Below are 20677 nucleotides of genomic sequence, written 5' to 3' on the forward strand. Positions count from 1 at the left end.
CCACCAGGGAGGGCCAAAACTGAATTTTTAAGGTAAAATATTTCCATTTGGTATACATCAGCAGTATATGTCACCATTTGCAGTAATATTTAAACATTGCTTCTTATTTCCAACTTCTTTTAAATAGCTTTACACCATCCCTATTATAATTATTCTTATTAAGGCAGGTCCTGAAACTTCTTTTTGGTGAAACATTTTAGCATTTGGAAGAAAAATCAACATTCCTCAAACTATTTTAAAGTTACAACATTCAAAATTTCCAATATGCAATCAGGTCTTTCTTGCTTGAATAAATTCAAGAGTGTTGCAATTTTGGGTAGCAGAAGTTCAAAACTGAAGGTGGTATTATAGGAACTGTTGCCTTTTACTGTTATTGTCCAAAGAAAACTGCTAATGACACTGAGCAGAAAATGTTTATGTACTTACTTGGGGAACCACTTGGCATGTTCCTTCCAAGGGTCATCTCCTTCTTCCCAGTTTCCTAAGCATCCACCACAAAAGAAGCACTGCACAGTGTCCCGTTTACCTACATGTGAAGGAAAAACTTTCAAATGCCCTGTGGAAGTTTAGTGGGACAGTTCAGGAGCCCGCTCTGCGCCGGCTGCCCTGGGCAGCTGAGACAGCTCATCTCTGAGCCCCACTTAGAGCCCCGCTGCCCAATATGGCCACTGTCGCTGGGCGCCACCCCTCGGCCCTGGCCATACTTCACATACAGAACTCGATGTACCTCAGTGTATCTAGCCCCAGTTGCTTCCTAATTCTGTTTTTGCTGTTTAGTTCTCAGGACCAAAACAGTGGGGAAGCAGAGAAACCCTAGCACAGTGAGAAGACCCAACTTGTAAGTTTTGCCATGAAAATTTATGTAGCTTTCTCAAATGCTTGGCATCTCCATGTAATCAACTGTGAAATGGGGGCAATATGAGTTAGTGCTTCATTTGGGGATTAGAGTTAGTGCTTCATTTGTGCCTAGCATCAAGCAGGTACTTGGTAAATAATAACTGTTAGTTATTATAGTCCTTGTCCACATCTGTCCTAACATTTATGGCATTACAAGGACAATTTCAAAATATAATTTTCTGAAATGCAATTGGCCCATACATTAGAGTTAGGCTGAAGATCAGAATAAACAAAAGCCTTCAATGTGGCAGAAATTAAAACAATCAAAGACATCATAATAAAAACAGCAAAAGGATAGCTGAGGAGGAGACTGGGTCAGGCGAACCTCATGATTTACATTCAGAGCCTTGATGCAGCCAGTATTATCTAAGTTTCAAGTTTATTTATTTATCCTAGTTATTCATGCATATAAGAACTGAGATATAGGCCAGAAGTGTGAGAGGGTGAGAATATTCACCAGAGACGGTAGGGAACGGAACAGGTAAACTGACTGAAATACACTGCTGAGGGGACAGTAGTGACTTAGCTCCATGGCTGGGGATTGAACTCATGCCACAGTGGCTGGCAATAGTGTCATAGTGCTGATATTAACCCCTTGCACCACCAGGGAGGCCCATTAGGTCCAAATTTAAGTAAAAGGAACTGTCTTGTTTTACATATAGTTAGCAAATGTAGCACATGAAATAAATGTGACAAACAACTGAAATAGAAAAAGGCACAAAATGAGGTAAAAATAAACTATTGTATTGTTTTTTTAAATCATAATTAATATCCCCCAGCACAGTACAAATATATATATATATAATGTGACAAAATAAAGCTGACATAGAATTAAATTGAATTATTATATAGAATAGACCTTATACCTAATGCCACATGTCCCAAAGAACAAGTCATAAAGTACTGCCATGGACATGTGAAACCTACAGTTGAAAACTTTGAAAATGGTTTCAGTTACCTGTGAAGACAAAGCCAGCAGTTGAGAGCGCTCTTGGGGGTATCGCCTGGGCATAAAATGGCCAGTTCTTAAAGGATTCCAGCCTGGCCCTCTCTTCCTGGTACCTTACTTTGTCTCCTCTCAGCATGTCCTCTGGATCCCTTACTCTGATATCATACTTGGCAATGTTACCAACATCTTTGCCCAAAAGGAACTCACAACTGGGACGAAACTTCTTGTGTTCCTCCAAGGGGCATTTCTGGAGGCTAGTGTTAAAGAGGACTAAGCTACAGCAGAAACACTGAACTCCAGATTTTATGCCAGTGAAGTAAAACCCAGCTGCTGCCATCTCCCTTGGTGTCCAGGAACTATACGATTCATAGGTGACAAAGGTCTTTAATCTTTTTGCTTCACTCCGCATTTGTGAGTTAAAGCCTTTCTTCATTTTCATACGCTCTTTATGTTGTTCCTCCTCAATCTCCTTCACATAGTGAAACACGCTTGGGCCTAGTAGAACAGACATCTCCGTGATCGTGGCATCATCAAACTGGGAAATCCTCTCATCAGAGGACTCCTGGGCTGCCATTTTCTGAAAAGGGAAGGAAAAGGTTGGTGAACGTTTCTGCTTGATTTACTGGTTTGGTCCTGAGATTTTTTTTTTTCTCTTTATTATTATATTGTTTCTTTGCTCGGATAATACAGACTTTCTTTTTATAATTTAGCTGAGGAATATGCTCGTAGCTGCCTCTACCTCTGACTCCATCCTCCACTCTCATAGTTGGTCACACATGGAGTCCAAGCAGCTAGAGACCCTTTTGTCACAGCACACTTAAAAAGAGTCACTTTTAAATCAGGGGCATAAATAGCGGACACCTCAGTCTCAGACAAAGCCGAACATATGCCTATCTTAAAAGTAGTTCACGTAATGCGTATAGGCAGAGTTGGGCAGCTCTGATTCACAGGGTAGTTTAAGTGCTCACCCCACCTCAGCTGTTTTGGAATTTGCCCTGCTACCCACATTTCTGCAAAAGTTGCAGTACAATGAATTCTTTATTAGGCCAAGTATGCCCTTCTTGGGTAATACCTAACGCAAGGAAAACAGTTCCTTTGTTGCTATTGTGTTAAATATAATTCAGTCAGCAGCAGTTCCTCAGGAAAACTCTCTCAGTCCACAAAGATTAGTCTTCTGACTGAAGAGCTTGTTTTTCTTGATGCCTTCTTCTGGCAGTGTCTTTATCAGGTGGGTCATATTCTCACAGTTTCAATTATTCTATTCAAAGTGGCAGCTTCAACAATTATACAGGCTTATATAATTGAAGAGAACCAAGACTATACATAGTATTCTAACACAAGATTTTAGTAATGGTAAAGAGTAAGATACAAAAAGGAAAACAAAACTCCAGGCAAACATTAAAAAGCTCTCAGCATTCCAGACTCAAGTTTCCAGGGGCCTATTTCAGTTACACAGGATGGACTTCAGCTTCACCTGGCTCTTTGCAAGATGACTTGGTCTCAGTCTTAGAGAAAGAAACCACACTGTTGTCACAAGGTCAAAGCCCAAAGTAATCTGGCACAAGATGTTCTGTGGTTTGTCTCAGACCCCAGCAAATGACTATACTAGTCACTATTTGGTACATTTCATTCTAGCTTGGCAACAGCCAGTACCAGGGCTCCAGGGAGTCCTGAGTAGCAACGGGTCAGCTGGGATCAATTCTGTATTAAAACATTAACCGGTCAGTTCTGCTGATCCCGAGGCTTTTCTGGGGAGGACATATGCTGTCTAAGGCCCTCTCCTGGTTCCTGCTGTTTGACTCCAAGCAGTAAGAGTTACCAGTGAGGCAATTATGCCATGCAGCTAGGATTTAAACCCAAATCTGCATAATTCCAGTGCCTTTTACCTCCAAAGAGAGAAACAAGAAAGCAATAAGAGTGCTACATGCTTAGGTGTGGAAGAAAGGCCCTTTGCCAAAGATGGTAACTTACCTTGAGGTTTACCCAGAGACTCGGTCAAATGGAAGGAGAATGTGTGGCCTAACTACAAATGCTCTGTGTTTGTCCTTTAATAGAGAGCAATGAGAAATTATTTGAGGAAGTGAAATTCAAAACAAATTGCACAGTTAGAGAAATTACCAGTAAATGCCATAGAGTATTGCATCAAAGACTCGGTCAACACCCAAAAGGAATGACATACATTTTGAGCCCCACAACAGAGAATATTTTCTTCTAAATAGTTTAAGAGTGGTTAATGGTATGGAGGCTAGTGAAAGTTTATTTCTTTGATACTTGCAGTTTCTATCTTTCTGGTAGCTTCTTGGATTTTCTCTTTCATCCTTGGTGTTACATTTCAAAATGCTGGTGTGGGTCTGTCTACATTTGTTTTACTAGAAACTCACTTTAGTGTACTCAGCTTCCTATCAGTGCAGGAAAATTATCTTCTATGATTTTTATTAATTTCTTATTATCTACTATTCTCTTTTCACTTGTATAGGCATTCCCACTGAGATAAGAACTCAAGTAATCAACTAAATTTCTATTATTTCCCCCCACATCTATTCTTTCTCAATATTTTTGCTCATTTTCTGGGAGATTGACTCTCCCTTATCTTACAACTCTCCAATAGCAATTCTCAACCAGCAATTATCCTTTCAACTTCCCACAGTTATTTCTTGCTCTATTCCTCAATTTTGATATCTATTTTTTTTAACTAATATAATCTTTTTGAATCCTATGATACTGTTACGTGATAAAATTAAAACAGACCAGTGACGAGTCTGATGTCATTATTCAATTAAGGAAAATACAGGACCTCATGCATGAACGGTGAAACACTTCTCTAGATATGCAAAAGCAGGTTTTAGAGACCTTCAGAGAAGGCAACACAGAAATAGGATGTGGTTGGCTAAGAGGTTGGGAATTTGTGTTTAAGACTAGCCCACCATGTTTTCTAGGGTTGGGTGAACTAGTAAACTAAGTTGACAGTTTGTGATTGCTGTTTTGTTAGGTTTCCTTGCACATGTGTTTTCCATAAATGCAGGCTGACTTAGGTTTAGACTGTGAGTGAGCCAGCAGCCTGGCCAGTGTCCTTTGTGGGTCCCCATATAAAAATTACCTTTATCAACACTATTATCCAATTTTATCTATTCCCTGAATTGTTTTCTCCAGGGCTATTGCTATTTACCTTGGTCTTTGTTTTCTGAGTTTCCAGTTTCTGCAATTATACTAACCCTCAATTTTAAATTCATGTTTAAGAATTAGGCAACTTAAAAGCTGTTTGGTAAAAGTTATGGTAATTTAAAGCCAAATGAGTATGACTTGAACCTAAGCCCTTTAATTTATGCAGAACATATTGGGGAGCCAAGATTTACCCTAAGGAGCTCTGAATTTCAGAGAAATACCTCCAAAAAAAAGCTATTTCAAGTAACCTATCAAGACACAGCTTTAGCTAAAAGCTGACTGACGATGTTCCTTGGGGGTGAAATGGCCAGTCCTCAAAGGATTTTTTGTTTAGGGATGTTAGTATTCATACAAGCCCCTCAAAGTTAACTGAAAATATTGATTCTATTTTTTTAAAGATAAGAATCCTCTTTGTGCCTCAGGGTTAGCACCTATTTATTAAATTTTGATGATGGGGAAGAGAGCGTCAACTATCCCACTCTCAGTTTAAATAAGTCCCTGGAGTTTTAGCCCATCCAGTCATTCTTGTCCCATCCTTCATTTTTGGCATTTTGAGTTCCCTGCTACTTCTGAGTCTATTCAGGCAAATGTCCTAAAATTTCATTTGAATTTTCACCTTCCCAAAGTTTGTTAAAACATTTTTTGTGCAGGAGCCTCCCTAATGGTGCATGATTTAAGTCTCAGCACTATGAAGCAATTGGCAGCCACTGCAGCACGAGTTCAATTCCCAGCCGAGGTGACCTACATGGTGCAGCAGACCTCTCCTGTCTTGCCTGCTGTTCCCTTCAGCAATGTATTTCAATGAGTCTGCCTGTTCTGCTCTCTACTCTGTGTTTGGTGAACCGTTTCACCACCAGCCCTCTCTCCACATCTCTGGACTACACTCCAGCTCTTATATGCTTAAATAAATAAAAATAAGTCTTTACATTTTATGGGGGTGGAATGGGGAGTGGGATCAAAAATAGCGGGGGAAGGAAGAACACTGGACTATGTTGATGACACGTTGGTGATTTAGGGATAGGAAGCCCACGGGGATTACAACTGAGATGGAAAAAGGCACAAAATGACGTAAAAATAAACTACTATATTAGTTTTAAAAAGTCTTTAAAAAGGAAAAAAAACACATTTTTTGTGCAAATGGGCCCCACTTGCTTTCTTAATTTTTCTGTGCTTACATTTTTAAAAGTCATCTTAATAATTTTGTATTATTAGTACCAGTAATGAGAACTTAACTTTATTTAGAGCCTGCTATCTGTCAGCATAGTTCTAAGCTCTTTAACAGTCCAAACAAAGTAGGCATTGATATTATCTCCATTTTGCGGAGGAGGAAACATAGGCATGTAGGGGTTCAGATTAATCAATATGACTAGAGGGTCTGCATTTTAAATTGGCATGTTAATTTGCCATAAAAGTAAGATCTTAAAAGAAAGGCAACTCCAAAAAGCTCTTTTTCTCCCCACATTTAGTTTAGTAAAGAGCTGGGTTAGCAAGGCTCATAGTTGGAGTCTTGAAATTTGTAAAAAGGTAGCAATATTACCTCAATAATCGGACAGCTTTGTATTTTACAATCACTTTATCTTGTTACATTGTCTTTAATATGATGCTGCTTAATAGGAGTAATAATAACCTACCTTATTGTAGATTTTGGTAGGAATTCTAACATTTGATCATTACATATGGTATTTATAGTAGAATATCTTTTTACAATTGAAAGACCTTCCTTTTTACTTCTAGTAATTCTGAAAACTGCATAGCCTTTATTGGAAAAAGATCCAAGTATCACATCTATATAGTGGGAATGGGTAAAAAAAAAACACTTTCATGGTCCCCAGTCCACCTTATAAAATGTCTCCCAAGAACAGAATCAGAGAACATGCCAAGAAATAACAAACCTCCTTATAGAATGGGACCCAGAAAGGTTATCAGTAGACTTAAGACTACCTCTCAGAAGTGTGACAGTCTCTTATGCCCTTACTATAGCTCCCAGAGACTCAAACATCTTTCCTTTTCCCCTAAATCCTACTACTTACTAAAAGCCATGGGTACCCGGTACCCTACCTCTCTTTCTGAGGGTTGGAAGCCACCACTCACAAAATTGTTTTATGTTGTTTGCCAATTATTGCAGAGATACTGACAGCTGAACATGGGAGATGACCACCAATTTGGGAAGCTAGAAGTATTGAGAAATCTTACAAAATCTTTACAGTTCTTCTTTCCTGCCGCCATTGTAAGAAGCAGAAAGTCTGTTTCCTCTCACTGTTTTGACACATTAGTGTTTTTATTATGACACATACTCAGCTATAGAGGGAAAGTGAAGGGTCAGGGTTACACTTGGCCCTTAAATAACAGGACTTATACATTTTAACCTAATAATTTCTCAGGCTTTAAACTCAATTATATAGTAGGCACATTAAATATAAATGGACTAAATGTTTTAATTAGAAGACAAAGATGGTCAGGTCAAATAAAAAGAATATGAATTTTAAGTATTGCGTTTTCTATTTAGTCAAGCAGCAGAACTCAAAAAGATATACTATTCAGAAAGATTTCCAATGTTAGTTTCCTTCTACTATATTACTGTACTATACTGTGGAATTTCAAGGGGAAGTTAAAAGCTAAAACAGGTTTAGATCATTATTTCTATTTGTAAAATCTTAAACAAAACAGGATTTTCTCTATTAATTTTGAGAAAAGCATTCCTCCTTAAGCACAAGTAAAATAGTTATTAGCCTTATCAAATATGCAAATGAAATCAAAACTGTAAAGATCAAGTAGCCCCAAAAAGGAGTTTATGATAGTAAGTTTTTTCTAATATATTGCTAATAACTTTTCAACTATGTTTCTAGGCAATTAAGTTTTTACCTATTATTTCTGGGTAATAATGACCCCTGATTAGAACACTGTATCTGGACTGGATGCACTATAAGTAACTTTCTGCTTTGGGCTTTTCTAGGCATAGTGACTCCTGAACTGACATGTCCCTTGTGAATATACTAGAAGGCATACTTATGAAATTGTTGCAAGAGATTTAACTTAGCTCTCATTGAAGCCTATGGAGGATCTCATTGTCCATACACTTAAACTGTACAGGCTGACCAGCTCAGAAGTGCTGCCGGCTGCCCTGTTTAACATCCCTTTGAATAAGCTGGTGCTACCTGCGGTTGTGGTAGTCTTGTGTGTTTAAATATTTAAACCTAAAAAGACTTCTGTGTTGGTTATAGTCACAAATAACTTCGGACACATTCATTTTATAATTACATTCTGATGGTTTAGTTAAGCCAAAAAAGACCTCTTGAGTGGATATAGCATCATATATAATTTTATATATATTAATTTCATAACTATTTTCATTTATACTTATACCCAATTTTCATTTTTACTAAAAGTGAATCAAAAAACATAAAGATTCTGTGTTTACTTTAATTACAAAACAATTTATCACATCATCTTAATCATTATAAGTAACTTAAATACAAAAAGGTTTAATGACTTTGGAAACAATACAACTCAAAGTAATAAAAACAAAATTAACTGAATGAAATACTACTGAATTCCAGAACTTTATGCAACAGGATACAAATTTTAAAAACTAGTAAAATACTGTATTTTCTTAGTCAAAAGTTTCTTAAGTCCTATTTTCCTCTTGAACTGTTCATGTTTTAATTGAAGTTTCTTCAAAGGAGCCATTTCATTTACAGTTGCAAATTTCTTTTTAACACATTCCGTGTGTATTTGAAGCTAGGATCAAATACCTGAAGGAGTTGGAATCTTATGAATACAGCCAGGGCAACAGTGCAGAGAGTCATGAACAAAAACATCACAGTCCACACAGAAAACATTTTGACATACACTACAAACATAGACCTGCAGTGAAAAAATAAAAAAAGAATAAATTTAAAAAGTAGTTCCTAAAAGTTAACACAGAACAGCTAGAAGACATACAAATTACTCTATTGTTATCTGTTGATATGTTCCCATGCAGCTACTTACTTTAACTTTACAACTTTCATTATACTATGAATTCTCAGGCAATGTATTTTTTCCCAAACGTATTCCTTAGAAATGAGGGAATAGCTTTGTTTTTAAATCCTTAAAAAATTTTACATTATTGAAACTCTGAATTATTTCAGCTAAGGAACTATTTGCGAAAAACATGACCTTGAAATCAGGGTAGTTTTTAATACTTAACAGAAATCACATGACAATAAAAAGAGAAACACAAAATTTAACACAGATTTAGTCATCACAGGAAATGATCTCACAATTGCAAAACTTATATTTCTCCTTTTAATTAAATCTTTAAAGAATAATACAAGAGATACATATAAGACAAATAAAGAGAAAAATAAAATTATTCTATCAGTATAAGACATGAATATTTGTGCCTGGGAGTAAAATTTCCAGGCCAGCATCATACACAAATTCAAAAATCTTTTTTTTTTAATTAAAAAATTTCTTAAAGATTTATTTATTTATGCATACAGAACTGGGATACAGGCCAGAGGTGCTGAGGGTTGTGTGTGTGTGTGTGTGTGTGTCTGAAAGGATTCACCAGAGACAGAGTGGGGAGCAGAACAGACAGATCTACTGAATACACTGCTGAGGGGAGCAGCAGGTGGGTCAGCCATACCATGTGGGTCACACCCCTGGCCAGGGATCGAACTCATGCTGCAGTGGCTGCTGTAGCTTCATAGTGCTGTGCTTTAACCCACTGCGCCACCAGGGAGGGCCCCAAAAATCATTAAATCTTTCAAGCAGCAAAGAAAAAAAAAATGTTGTGTTCTTTAAAACTGTCAAATGATTAAAAAAAGTGGGTCTTGGCCCTCCCTGGTGGCACAGCGGGTTAAAGCACAGCACTGAGAATCTGAAGCCGCTTCCACATGAGTTCGATTCCCGCCTGCCCCGGAGGTGACCACATGGCGTGGCAGACCTCTCCTGACCCCCCACTGCTCCCCTCAGCAGTGTACTTCGTGGATCTGCCTGTTCTGCTCCCCACTCTGTCTCTGGTGAAGCCTCTCACCCTCCGCATCTCTGGCCTGTACCCCAGTTCTGTATGAATAAATAAATCTTTAAAAAAAAAAAAAAGTGGGTCTAACGAGGATGAAGTTACTGATACCAAAGAGGCATATAAACTTAATAAAATTCTGTTATGAATTGTGAGCACAGAACAATCAAGCGATATAGTCTATAAGGTTTTTTGTTGTTGTTTGTTTTTTATAACAGTTATAAGTTTTTTTTAACCATTTATTTATTTATACATACAGAACTGGGATACATGCCAGAGGAGTGGGAGGTGAGAGGACCCACCAGAGACAAAATGAGGAGCAGAACAGACAGACTGACGAAGTACACTGGTGAGGGCAGCAGTGTGCAAGACCCGAAGTCTGCTGTGCCATGTGGGTCTCCTCCCTGGCCAGGGATTGAACTTACACTGCTATGGCTGTGGAAAACTTCATATTGCTGGGCTTTAAGGTAGATAAAATACTGTATTTTCTTAGTAAAAAGTTTCTTAAGTCCTACTTTCCTCTTGAACTGTTCATGTTTTAATTGAAGCTTCTTCAGAGGAGTTATTTTATTTACAGTTGCAATTACAGGTTTTTACAGTTGAAGTACAGGGAGAGCCCAATAAAGCGGTATTTTTAATTAATAATCTATATAGGGGCCCTTCCTGGTTGTGCAAGAGGTTATCTGCAGCCACTACAGCACAAGTTCAATTCCTGAACAAAGAGGTGACCCACATGGCACAGAAGACCTCTACTGTCTCACCCATTGCTCCCCTCAGCAGTGTATTTCAATCAATCCACCTGTTTTGTTCCCCACTCTGTCTCTAGTAAATCCTCTTACCTCCTGCACCCCTGGCCTGTACCCCAGCTCTTGTATGCATAAATAAATAAGTCTGTTTAAAATAAAATGTAAATAATCTATATAATTAGTAAACTATAGTTTTAAATATGGACATGTGACTCAGTAAAAATTTAAAACTAAACAGGGATCTATCTTCTTTGCAGCTATTTAAGTTTACATATTCAAATTTGCCCCCCTCCAAAATTTCTTTTTAAAGATTTGTTTTTATTTATGCATACAAGAACAGGGGTGTGGGCCTGAGGTATGGGTGGGAAGGGGGTGAGAAGATTCACCAGAAACAGAGTAGGGAGCAGAGATACTGAAATACACTGTTGAGGGGAGCAGCGGGCCAGACAGGAGAGGTCTACTGTGCCACATGGTTAGCTCCAAGGTTGAGGATCAAACTAAAGCTGCAGTGACTGGCAATAGCCTGGGAATACCCCATGCGACTAGGGAAGCCCCCCTTCCAAATTTTTAAAAATGTTTTCTCAGTTGCACCAGTAGGAAATAATCTTATGTCTGTGACCACTGAAATGGGAATTTTGACAGGGGTTTAAGTAAAAAGTGGAGCAAAATCTTTTAATAGTTGCAAATTAAATATAGATTAGCTGGCAAACTGAAGACAGTTTAAAGTACTAAAATATCTTTGTAGCAAAATTAAAGAGCAGAATCACATTTTGCTCCAAAGAAGTCCAGTTAAGTAACTACAAAATGATATTATGGCAGAACTACTGCACTAACCTTACATCATATGCCCTGTAGAGGGGGCTGGGCTCTAACACTAACTAAGGTATCTAACTTATGCAGTGGTTAATGCTGCAGTTACATCCAAAACATCCAGAATATGGAGACAGTAAATATAAAATCTGTCAAGGCAATCCAGTTCTTTCCCCCCGGAAATCATAATTTTGCTCCCCATACATAACTCCAATAAACTGCAACATGGGGGAAAGTCTCTTTACATTGTAATTATTCCCACATGTGCCTCAGAGGCAGAAATTTTTGTTCAGAGTAGTCAAGAATTGACAGTGTTAAGGAATGAACTATGCCTCCTGCCAAACTTATACATCTAAGCCCTAACCCCCAATGTAACTCTATTTGTAGATAAGGTTTCAAAGAGGCAACTAAAGGAAAATGAAGTTAAAAAGATGGGGTCCTAATCCAATAAAACTGGTGTCCTTATAAGAAGAGAAAAAGATATCAGTATCAAGTATACAAAGAAAAAACCAAATAAGGATAAAATGACAAGATGGCCATCTGCAAGCCAGACAGAGGCCTCAAAGGAAAGTAAATCTGCTGACACCCTGATCTAAGCTTTTAGCCTCCAGCTGTGAAAAACTAGTTGCTTTTTAAAAAAATGCAGAATTACAACTATTTAAAACTCTTCTGCTCCCATTTACTATGAATAACCTGATATGAACCTGGACTTGAATAACATACTGAAAATGGGCCTCCCTAATGGTACAGGGTTGTTAAAGTCTCAGTGTAATCCAGCTATTTCCAGCCACTGTATCATGAGTTCAACCTCTGGGCAAGGAACTGACCCACATGGCAGAGCAGACCTCTCCTGTCTCACCCGCTGCTCCCGTTGGCAGTGTATTTCAGTAGATCCACCAGTTTTGCTCCCCACTCTGTCTCTGGTGGATCCTCTCACACACACCCTCCACACCTCTGGCCTACACCCCAGTTCTTGTATGCATAAATAAAAATAAATCTTTAAAAAATAACATACTGAAAACATATCATTTCCTCAATAATTCTTGTATAATACTTAATATTTAGAAGCATATGAACTTACATGTTGGTCTTTCAATTCCCCCTGACATCCAAAACAAAATCTGAAAAAGTAAAGAATCATTTTGCTTACAATTTACTTATTAATATAGTTCTGCAAAATCTCAATAACAAAAAACCTGTATTAATTATCAAAAAAAATAAAGTTAAGAATACTAGCAATTTAAGAAAATTCAACGGTATATCCAGGTTATCTGACAAGTAGTCCAAATGCTACACTGAATTTTTTTTTAATTTTACTTTCATCAACATTAAATATGAGCAAGTAGTATTCTATGAGAGAATTAAGTACTATAGAAAATTATTTTAGTGACTATTTCTCAAGTCTTTTCAAAGATGTTAAAGAGCTGGAGATTCCAGATGGACAGGAGAAAAAATATTGCTTATAATGGCTACTTGAGGGCTTAATTTTCAAAGAATGGTTTAATGAGTAAAATGAATAATAAGTTCTTAATACTTGCAACAAAAAAAGAGCAATTTTCTACCCAATTTACCTCTACTTCATCTTCAACTCCCCCAGACAAATATTTTCATAATTTTAGACTGCTGATAGTAATTGATGCCTGCAATATTATCTCTTTAGTTTTTTCACAGGTATTGTTTGAACCTCCCACTATGGAAGATGAGAAGTTAATTCTCTTTCAACACCCTAAAAAAATGTGTGTATATGCATAACTAATGTCATTTTCAACTCCATTTTGCTAAAACATCATTTTGCAGATGAGAAACCAAATGATTTTAATTTAATTCAGTATTCGTGGTATATGAACTAATTTTCCATTTTCAGATATTATAGGATCAGTATTTTTCTGTGTTCTCTGAAAATTCACAATGATCTAATTTAGTGTAGGTCTATAAAGCTCTGTCCTTTGGTAGAAAATTTCCTTGAACTGTTTATTTCCTATTCCTTATTTGATCTTTTGTTTATTTTTCATGTTATTCTGACGTTAGCCCATCTGGATAAAGCCTCCAGCCTTATACCATGCTAACTGGTAAATATTAGAAATCATAGCCTTCTTTTTCCCCTTTTTGGAGAGTTGATTTCCAAGTATACTACCACTGTTACTATACATAGATGGGTTTAGGGAAATTAAAGATTTTAGAGATCCAGATCTATTAAATTATGAGTTATTTCTAACAAAACCAAGACATTCTACAGCTTATTTTCTATATTAAAATCATATATTAAAAGTTTATATATTAAAAGCAAGTTAATACTATTATCATTTTTAATTTAATAACATGTATTCAAATGTTATTTTACTGCTTATATAACAGATATAAATGAATCAAAATTCACCTTTCTCCTTTATGGTCCTCAAGAAGAATCTCTTGAAAAGCATCCAATGGAAATAAATGATGATAAGACCGTGCCAAATGGGGAGCAGACACCAAAGTAAGTCCTAACACATAAAGCAGAGAGATATGTTTAGGAAAGCAGACCTCATAAAGATGATGGCTTAAGTGTCAAATAATTGGACTTAAGCTAAATATGTTAAATATGTCCAGTATTCAGGGTTACAGGTTTTTTTCCTTCAGTTTACCTGTAGAGATTCCTGAATAGTCTTAATTCTATCACTGTGATTTCTCATCTAATTCTATTACTTTCATTCCTCATTCTTATCCTTAAGATACCTGCATTATGAAAACCTGTGAAAATGTCTATGATGTCTACCTGTACTGCCTTCAAAAAACACAGTTTTTTCGTAAACAGAATCAGGAAACTCCTCTAAAATGCCATGTTTATTCTTAGAAATGGACAATTGGGCACTTAATGAAAAAAAAATCTATCCTCTTCTCACAGATTAAATCCAGAAATACAGGTACAACTCAATAATTATATGCCTTGTAATGGCAAGATAGGCAAGAACTTAGTCAATATTAATTTACTAGATAATGAATGCTTGGTTTCTTACCACAGATTTTACATTCAACAGGAAGCTCACAGTATTTAGCACGGCACTGCGGGCAGAAGTAGCCTCCTAATGTCAGTCCTGGCTCAGTACTGCTATCCAAATGCCTGAGGAAGAAAAATAACTTTTAAAAAATGATATAGAGAGATGTATATAGTTAGAGCTACTTGACATCAAAACTATTAATTTGTGGTTAAAAATTACTTTTAAAAACTGAATTTTGTCTTGTAATTATGTAAAATATAAAGCTCCAAAGTTAAAACAAGTTATAGTCAGGAAAACATAGGAGTTAGCCTTTTGTCTTTCCACACACACCACCCCGGTAAACTGGTTTTAGTTTCTTTCTTATTTACATAACTTTTATTAACATAAATAAGTATGTGTAACTATTCATCTACACACTTACTGTTTTACTTAGTAATATATCTTGATGATTACTCCATGAATATTAGATAGCTTTTGTTCCTCTTTACAACTATATACATAGTAATCTTTTACAAAAGTCATTATATATTTTTAAATAATTGTTTTTATTGAGGTAACAATGGTTTACAACATTTTATATAAGCAAGAGGTTTAAGATCAAACCCTGCAGCTATGTATCATCACACCATACCCATCACCAGGACACACACAGCCTTCCATCACAGTTCACTGTACCCCTCCCCTCTTGGCTCTCTCCCCGGCTTTGGTAAAGGCCACTACATTTCAAGCCCACTCTTCAAATTTATAACTATGGAAAAGCACTGAAAATGTAAAAACACTATCACTGACAAAGTTTTACTTACGCCATGCTGAAAGAGGGCTTTGCATCTTGATCAGAAAGAGAAGCAATCGTGTGCTGAGGGAATCCTTCATTGAAGAAAATGTATTACTTGCTTTTTTCCAAGAAAATAGCAAGATTCTAGGACTAGGAATCTTAAAATAATGCTCCTAGAAAGCCTGCACAGTTGTACAAAAGTTCTCTTTCCTATCTTTTAGATACTCTTATAGCATGATGAAAACTGACTGTAATTTCAGCTAATAGAAAAATTAAAAAGTGGAGGACATGGGCAGAAGATCTATCCACAAATACAATCTAAGTTTAGTGTTATATATTTTAATTTAATAATATTAACACATACTTTTAAAAAATAATAATTTTTTAGTATCTAACACATAAAAGAGTCTCTGTCCACTTTCATTTTATACTATGTTTAAAACTTTGGAATGCCCAAACTTCTAAATTCTGAAACCACGTTCAAGGAAAGCAAAAATCATGAAAAAGAGATTTTATTACATAAAAATTTTAAATCTATCTACATATAAAAACAAATAAATAAAAGTAAAGAGAGATCATCAACTGAAATGTTTGCCTCAAGTAACTGAGAATAGACTGACATTCCAAAACGACTTTAGTAAGTCAAATCGAAAAATAAATTGTTAATAGCTTTAAAATGGGCTGAGCAAATGTATCAGTAAGTCAAAAAAGATTAGCCCACATACTACCTAAAATGTATTGAGTGTTTATATCAAGTATTGTTTTACATGTTTCATCTGTATTAACACAACACACAATGGGATACTGTTTTTAAAGTGAGAAAAGAGGGAAAAGAGAGGTTGACCAACAGAATAAAAATGGACAGTACAACATTCCCTCTATGTATAGTTAAAAACTGCCTATTAAACAAGGAGGTCTTTTTACAGACACCAAGTTATATCTTTTGCAATATGATGTTAATAAGTGTTTATTATAAAATATTTGGAAGAAATACTTAGAAACACTTAGAAGAAAACGGATTTTTAAAAATGATCTTAAGTCCATCTTTTCCCTCCCTCTACAAAAATCACTTTAGGCAATCTGACATACTTCATTTCAACCACTTTTGTTTTGCGATTTGTATTGCAGTTTTGATCAAACAGTACATTAGAGTCTGCAGCTTATTTTCTAAACTCCTTGATACAATAAATTTTCTATAAAAGTAATGTCGTTATGCCTTTCTAGCCTTAACAATTAAAAAACAAAGCCAGTGGTGTTCTCTGACTGATAGGGCTAAAAGTGACTTCACTTTTCTTTTTTGCCTCTACATTTTCTAAAATTGCTTTAACAGAGTAATTTTCACTAACTACAAAAGATTTATCATAAAAAATAAATTCCTCAATATTAAAAAAACTTGTAGAAATTCTACTTTGAACCAAAAAACATGTTTAATTAACAAAATAAACACTTACCCATTCGAATAAGTGAGCACTCAGAACTTGAACTGGCAGGAGGAGGACTAACATGATGTGTTAGCAATTCTTTATAATGGCTTTCATCTAAAATAACATGGTATGTGCCTAGCAAGATGAAAAGTAAAGAAAAAAAATCAGCCTCTCCATGGGGCGCAGCAGGTTAAAGAATAGCACTGAGAAGCTAAAGCCACTTCCGCATGAGTTCAATCCCCGCCTGCCCCAGAGGTGACCACATGGTGTGGCAGACCTCTCCTGACGCGCCCACTGCTCCTCTCAGCAGTGTACTTCGTCGATCTGCCTGTTCTGCTCCCCACTCTGTCTCTGGTGAAGCCTCTCACCACCCCTGAGCCTCTGGCCTGTACCCCAGTTCTGTATGCACAAATAAATAAATCTTAAAAAAAAAAATCAACTTTCCAGACATAAGAATGAATTATAATTTCTATGTAATTCTACAAAAGCTAAATTCATTTTTCAACAGCTTCATTTAAATAACATCTCTAAATTGACTTTTCAAGTAAATTACAATTTACTTGAAAGTAAGTTATAAGAGCTTGACAAAGTACTACATACACCAAAAATTCCTAACTTTTGAAAAGTTACAATGACCCCTGTAAATACTGACAGTACTACAGAAATTTCCTTGCATTTTGAGGTGGTACCTTACAAAATAAATGATCTATTTTTTTCTAGACTAGAGCACAGTAACTGATTTAAGTCTAACAGCATAAAAACATACTGAAATTGTTAACTTTTTAGATAGTATTATGTTGAAGATTCTAGATATATACCACCAGTTTCACGAGCCAGTACAGTGCAGACCCGAACCTCTGCAGACAATCCAATAACAGACACTCTAATTTTAGCTGCCTTTAAAGTCTTCACAGAATCCAAGTAGATGGTGTTTTTTAGGGAAAGAAAAGAAAAAAAAAGAAGAAGAATTAATGTGTTTGAAAAACAGAATGCTCTAAAAGCCAGTAAAAATCAACAATAGGGGCCTCCCTGGTGGCCTAGGGGTTAAGTCTTAGGCTCACCATTATAGCCTGAGTTTGATTCCCAGCCAGGGAGCCTAAGCCATGTGACACAGCAGACCTCTCCTGTTTGTCCTGCTGCTCCCCTTAAAAGTGTATTTCAGTAAATCTGCCTCTTCTACTTCCCACTCTCTATTGCTGGTGAATCCTCTCACCTCCTGCACCATCTGAACTATACCCCAGCTCTTCTACACAAAAATAAATGAATCTTTTAAAAAAATAAATAAATAAATCTAGGGCCTCCCTGGTGGTACATGGTTAAGTCTCTCTGCTATCAAGCTATTATCTACCAGCTAATGCAATATGAGTTCCATCCCTAGCCAGGGAGCTAGCCCACATGGTGAGGCAGACCTCTCCCATCTCGCCCACTGCTCCCCTCAGCAGTGTTTCAGTAGATCCACCTGTCCTGCTTTCCACTCTCCCCTGTGGATCCCCATACCTCTAGCCCATGCCCCAGTTCTTTTATGCATAAATCAATACAAAGAATTCTTTAAAAAAAAAAATCCACTACAGAGTTCTCTTCAGAGTTGTAACTTAAGGGGAAAAAGTTTGTAACTTTGTTTGATCATAAAGATACTATTAACTCTACCTTGATTAAATCATAGATATTAGATGGATCACAAGTTGTAAGGCTACTAAAGATGATTAGAACTTCTCTACTTGTATGTCCAGGCATGTGTCTAAGAAAAGATACATAAAATATACTTTAATTAGGTAAAACAAATTATACTAGTGACAAGCTTATCCAAAAAAATTAGTACACATTTACAAAATTAGACCAGACTATCTCATCTGTTTCAAGAACACAGGAATAGATTGTAAGTATAACGTCTTTAATTTATTTCATAAATATTTATTGCATACTCTTTTAAATTCTGGGGATGGTGATAAAACAAAACAGAAAATTCTTCATATCATGAAGCTTATGTTTTTGATTTGTTTCAAAGCCTAACTTGTAGGGGCCCTCTCTGGTGGCACAACAGGTTAAATATAGCACTATGAATCTATCAGCAGCCACTGCAGCATGAGTTTGATCCCAGCGAGGGAGCTGACCCACATGGTATGGTAGACGTCTCCTGACCCACCATCTACTCCCCTCCACAATGTATTTCAGTTCATCTATCTATTCTGTTTCCCACTCTGTCTTTGGTGAATCCTCTTACCTCCCACACCTCTGGCCTATATCCTAGTTCTTTTATCTACCCATGGATAAAATAAATCTTTTTTTAAAAAAAAATGTCTAAAGTGTATATTGGAACAATGACAATAACAGATTAACTTTAAGATAAGTGTAAGTGAGTTGACAATAGTAACATATTTCTTAAAGGCTATAATTAAACCTCATGGTAGTTCAGTCATAACAATGATAAACATGAAAGTCTGTGTAGCATTTAATTAAATGATGTCTTATGGAACCATAAAAATGTGGATGAGGTATTTTTCCTTTTACTAAGTAGAGATTTCTAAGCTTTTTTTGGAGCAATTTTATTATATTTTTTCTGCTAGTATCGTCATTGTTAAGTTCTGAGTTTGCACTTGCAGATGCTGCTATTGTGCCTACCTTTGTTAGATGTATTAACCTTGTCTATTTCAAAACTAGAAAAATGTTACCACAGAAAGGCATAAAAATCTGAATCAGAACAGACTACCCATGCATAAAATATATTAATTACTTTGAACTATTTTAAATATATTTTAGAGGTCTTAGCTATACTCCATATAGTTAAAAATTGCTACAAAATTGAACTATTAACTTACAGGTGTGTTACAAATTTAAAAAGTCAATAAATGAATAACAGAGTCTCGCTATCATACCACAGTAATTTCCATATATAATCAATTTTCAATAAAACATTTTCAACATGTATCTTTTCAATTATTATTGCTATAGTTACAATTATATTTTTTTAAAACCATTAAGATGATATACCTTACCAACTAAAATAAAAATAAAAATAAAAATCAGGGGCCTCCCTGGTGGCCCAAGGGTTAAGTTTTAGCACTATCAAACTATCTACAGCCACTGCAGCTTGAGTTTGATCCCAGCCAGAGAGCTAACCCACATGATGCAGCAGACCCCTCCTGGCCCGGCTGCTGCTCCCCTCAGCAGATCTATTTCAGTCGATCTGCCTGTTTTGCTGCCCACTCTGTCTCTGGTGAATCCTCTCATCACACCCACACCTCTGGCCTATACCCCATTTCTTGTATGCTTAAATAAATGTAAATATTTTTTTAAATTACTATTCAATACTGCATTAAACACCATAAATGAGAGTATATATTTCTTTTAATGATCAGTATAGGTGGGCTTATGGAGATATGTGTTAAGATCATCATTTCAACTCACTGAAAAAACTATGAAATCAATTATTAATAATAAACAGAAAATACTAACTTTAGAGTTTGCATAGCCATACTTAAGGAGTTATAAAGAGATGGTTCTCCACTGCAGGTCATATCTACAGCTTTCTTCAAAGATGTTACATGTTTCCTTGGGTTTCCTAATGAGAAATGGGATAATCTTTTAATCTTTAACTTTTAATAAAAGTGTACTTATACATTATGAAAATTAATGTTTTCCCAAAATTTACATATCTGTGATGTTTAAAGAACAGAATCATTCAATTTCTATTTTCAGAAGTTGTACTTTTATTTGAAATGTTTATTATATAAAGTCTCACTTCATAATGAAATATAGAATACAAATAATGTTTTTGCTGTCTTCTATACAGCAAAAGACACATTCACCAAAACAAAGAGACACCCTACTGATTGGGAAAAATTTTTGCAACCCACATAACTGATAAAGGACTGATCACAAAGATCTAGAAAAAACTCATACAACTCAACAAAGTAAACAATCCAGTCAAAAATGG

General features: G+C 36.0%; 2 protein-coding genes across 4 annotated transcripts in view; both read right to left on the bottom strand.

Moving 5' to 3' along the window:
* The window catches only part of NAIP (NLR family, apoptosis inhibitory protein), a 27055-nt gene extending 23203 nt beyond the window's left edge, over positions 1–3852 (bottom strand). The window contains exons 1-3 of the mRNA XM_004678456.2: positions 3818–3852; positions 1856–2423; positions 427–526 (exon numbers count right to left, since the gene is read on the bottom strand). Of these exons, the coding sequence (XP_004678513.1) occupies positions 427–526; positions 1856–2420 (665 nt within the window). The 5' untranslated portion in view covers positions 2421–2423; positions 3818–3852. The remainder of the gene's footprint in view (positions 1–426; positions 527–1855; positions 2424–3817) is intronic.
* The window catches only part of LOC101634378 (general transcription factor IIH subunit 2), a 27088-nt gene continuing 10228 nt past the window's right edge, over positions 3818–20677 (bottom strand). For 2 of the 3 annotated variants that reach the window (XM_012721885.1, XM_012721884.1), the window contains exons 8-17: positions 20197–20302; positions 18391–18481; positions 17562–17649; positions 16771–16878; positions 15348–15411; positions 14563–14666; positions 13947–14049; positions 12651–12690; positions 8761–8872; positions 3818–3891 (exon numbers count right to left, since the gene is read on the bottom strand). In XM_012721885.1, coding sequence (XP_012577339.1) covers positions 3866–3891; positions 8761–8872; positions 12651–12690; positions 13947–14049; positions 14563–14666; positions 15348–15411; positions 16771–16878; positions 17562–17649; positions 18391–18481; positions 20197–20302 — 842 coding nt within the window. In that variant the 3' untranslated portion in view covers positions 3818–3865. Of the gene's footprint in view, positions 3892–8406; positions 8873–12650; positions 12691–13946; positions 14050–14562; positions 14667–15347; positions 15412–16770; positions 16879–17561; positions 17650–18390; positions 18482–20196; positions 20303–20677 lie in introns of those variants that run through there. The other variant, XM_004678226.2, reaches the window with a different exon arrangement.

Source organism: Condylura cristata, unplaced genomic scaffold (genome assembly GCF_000260355.1).
Source record: "Condylura cristata isolate star-nosed mole 26May11 unplaced genomic scaffold, ConCri1.0 scaffold00007, whole genome shotgun sequence".
NCBI lineage: Eukaryota > Metazoa > Chordata > Mammalia > Eulipotyphla > Talpidae > Condylura > Condylura cristata.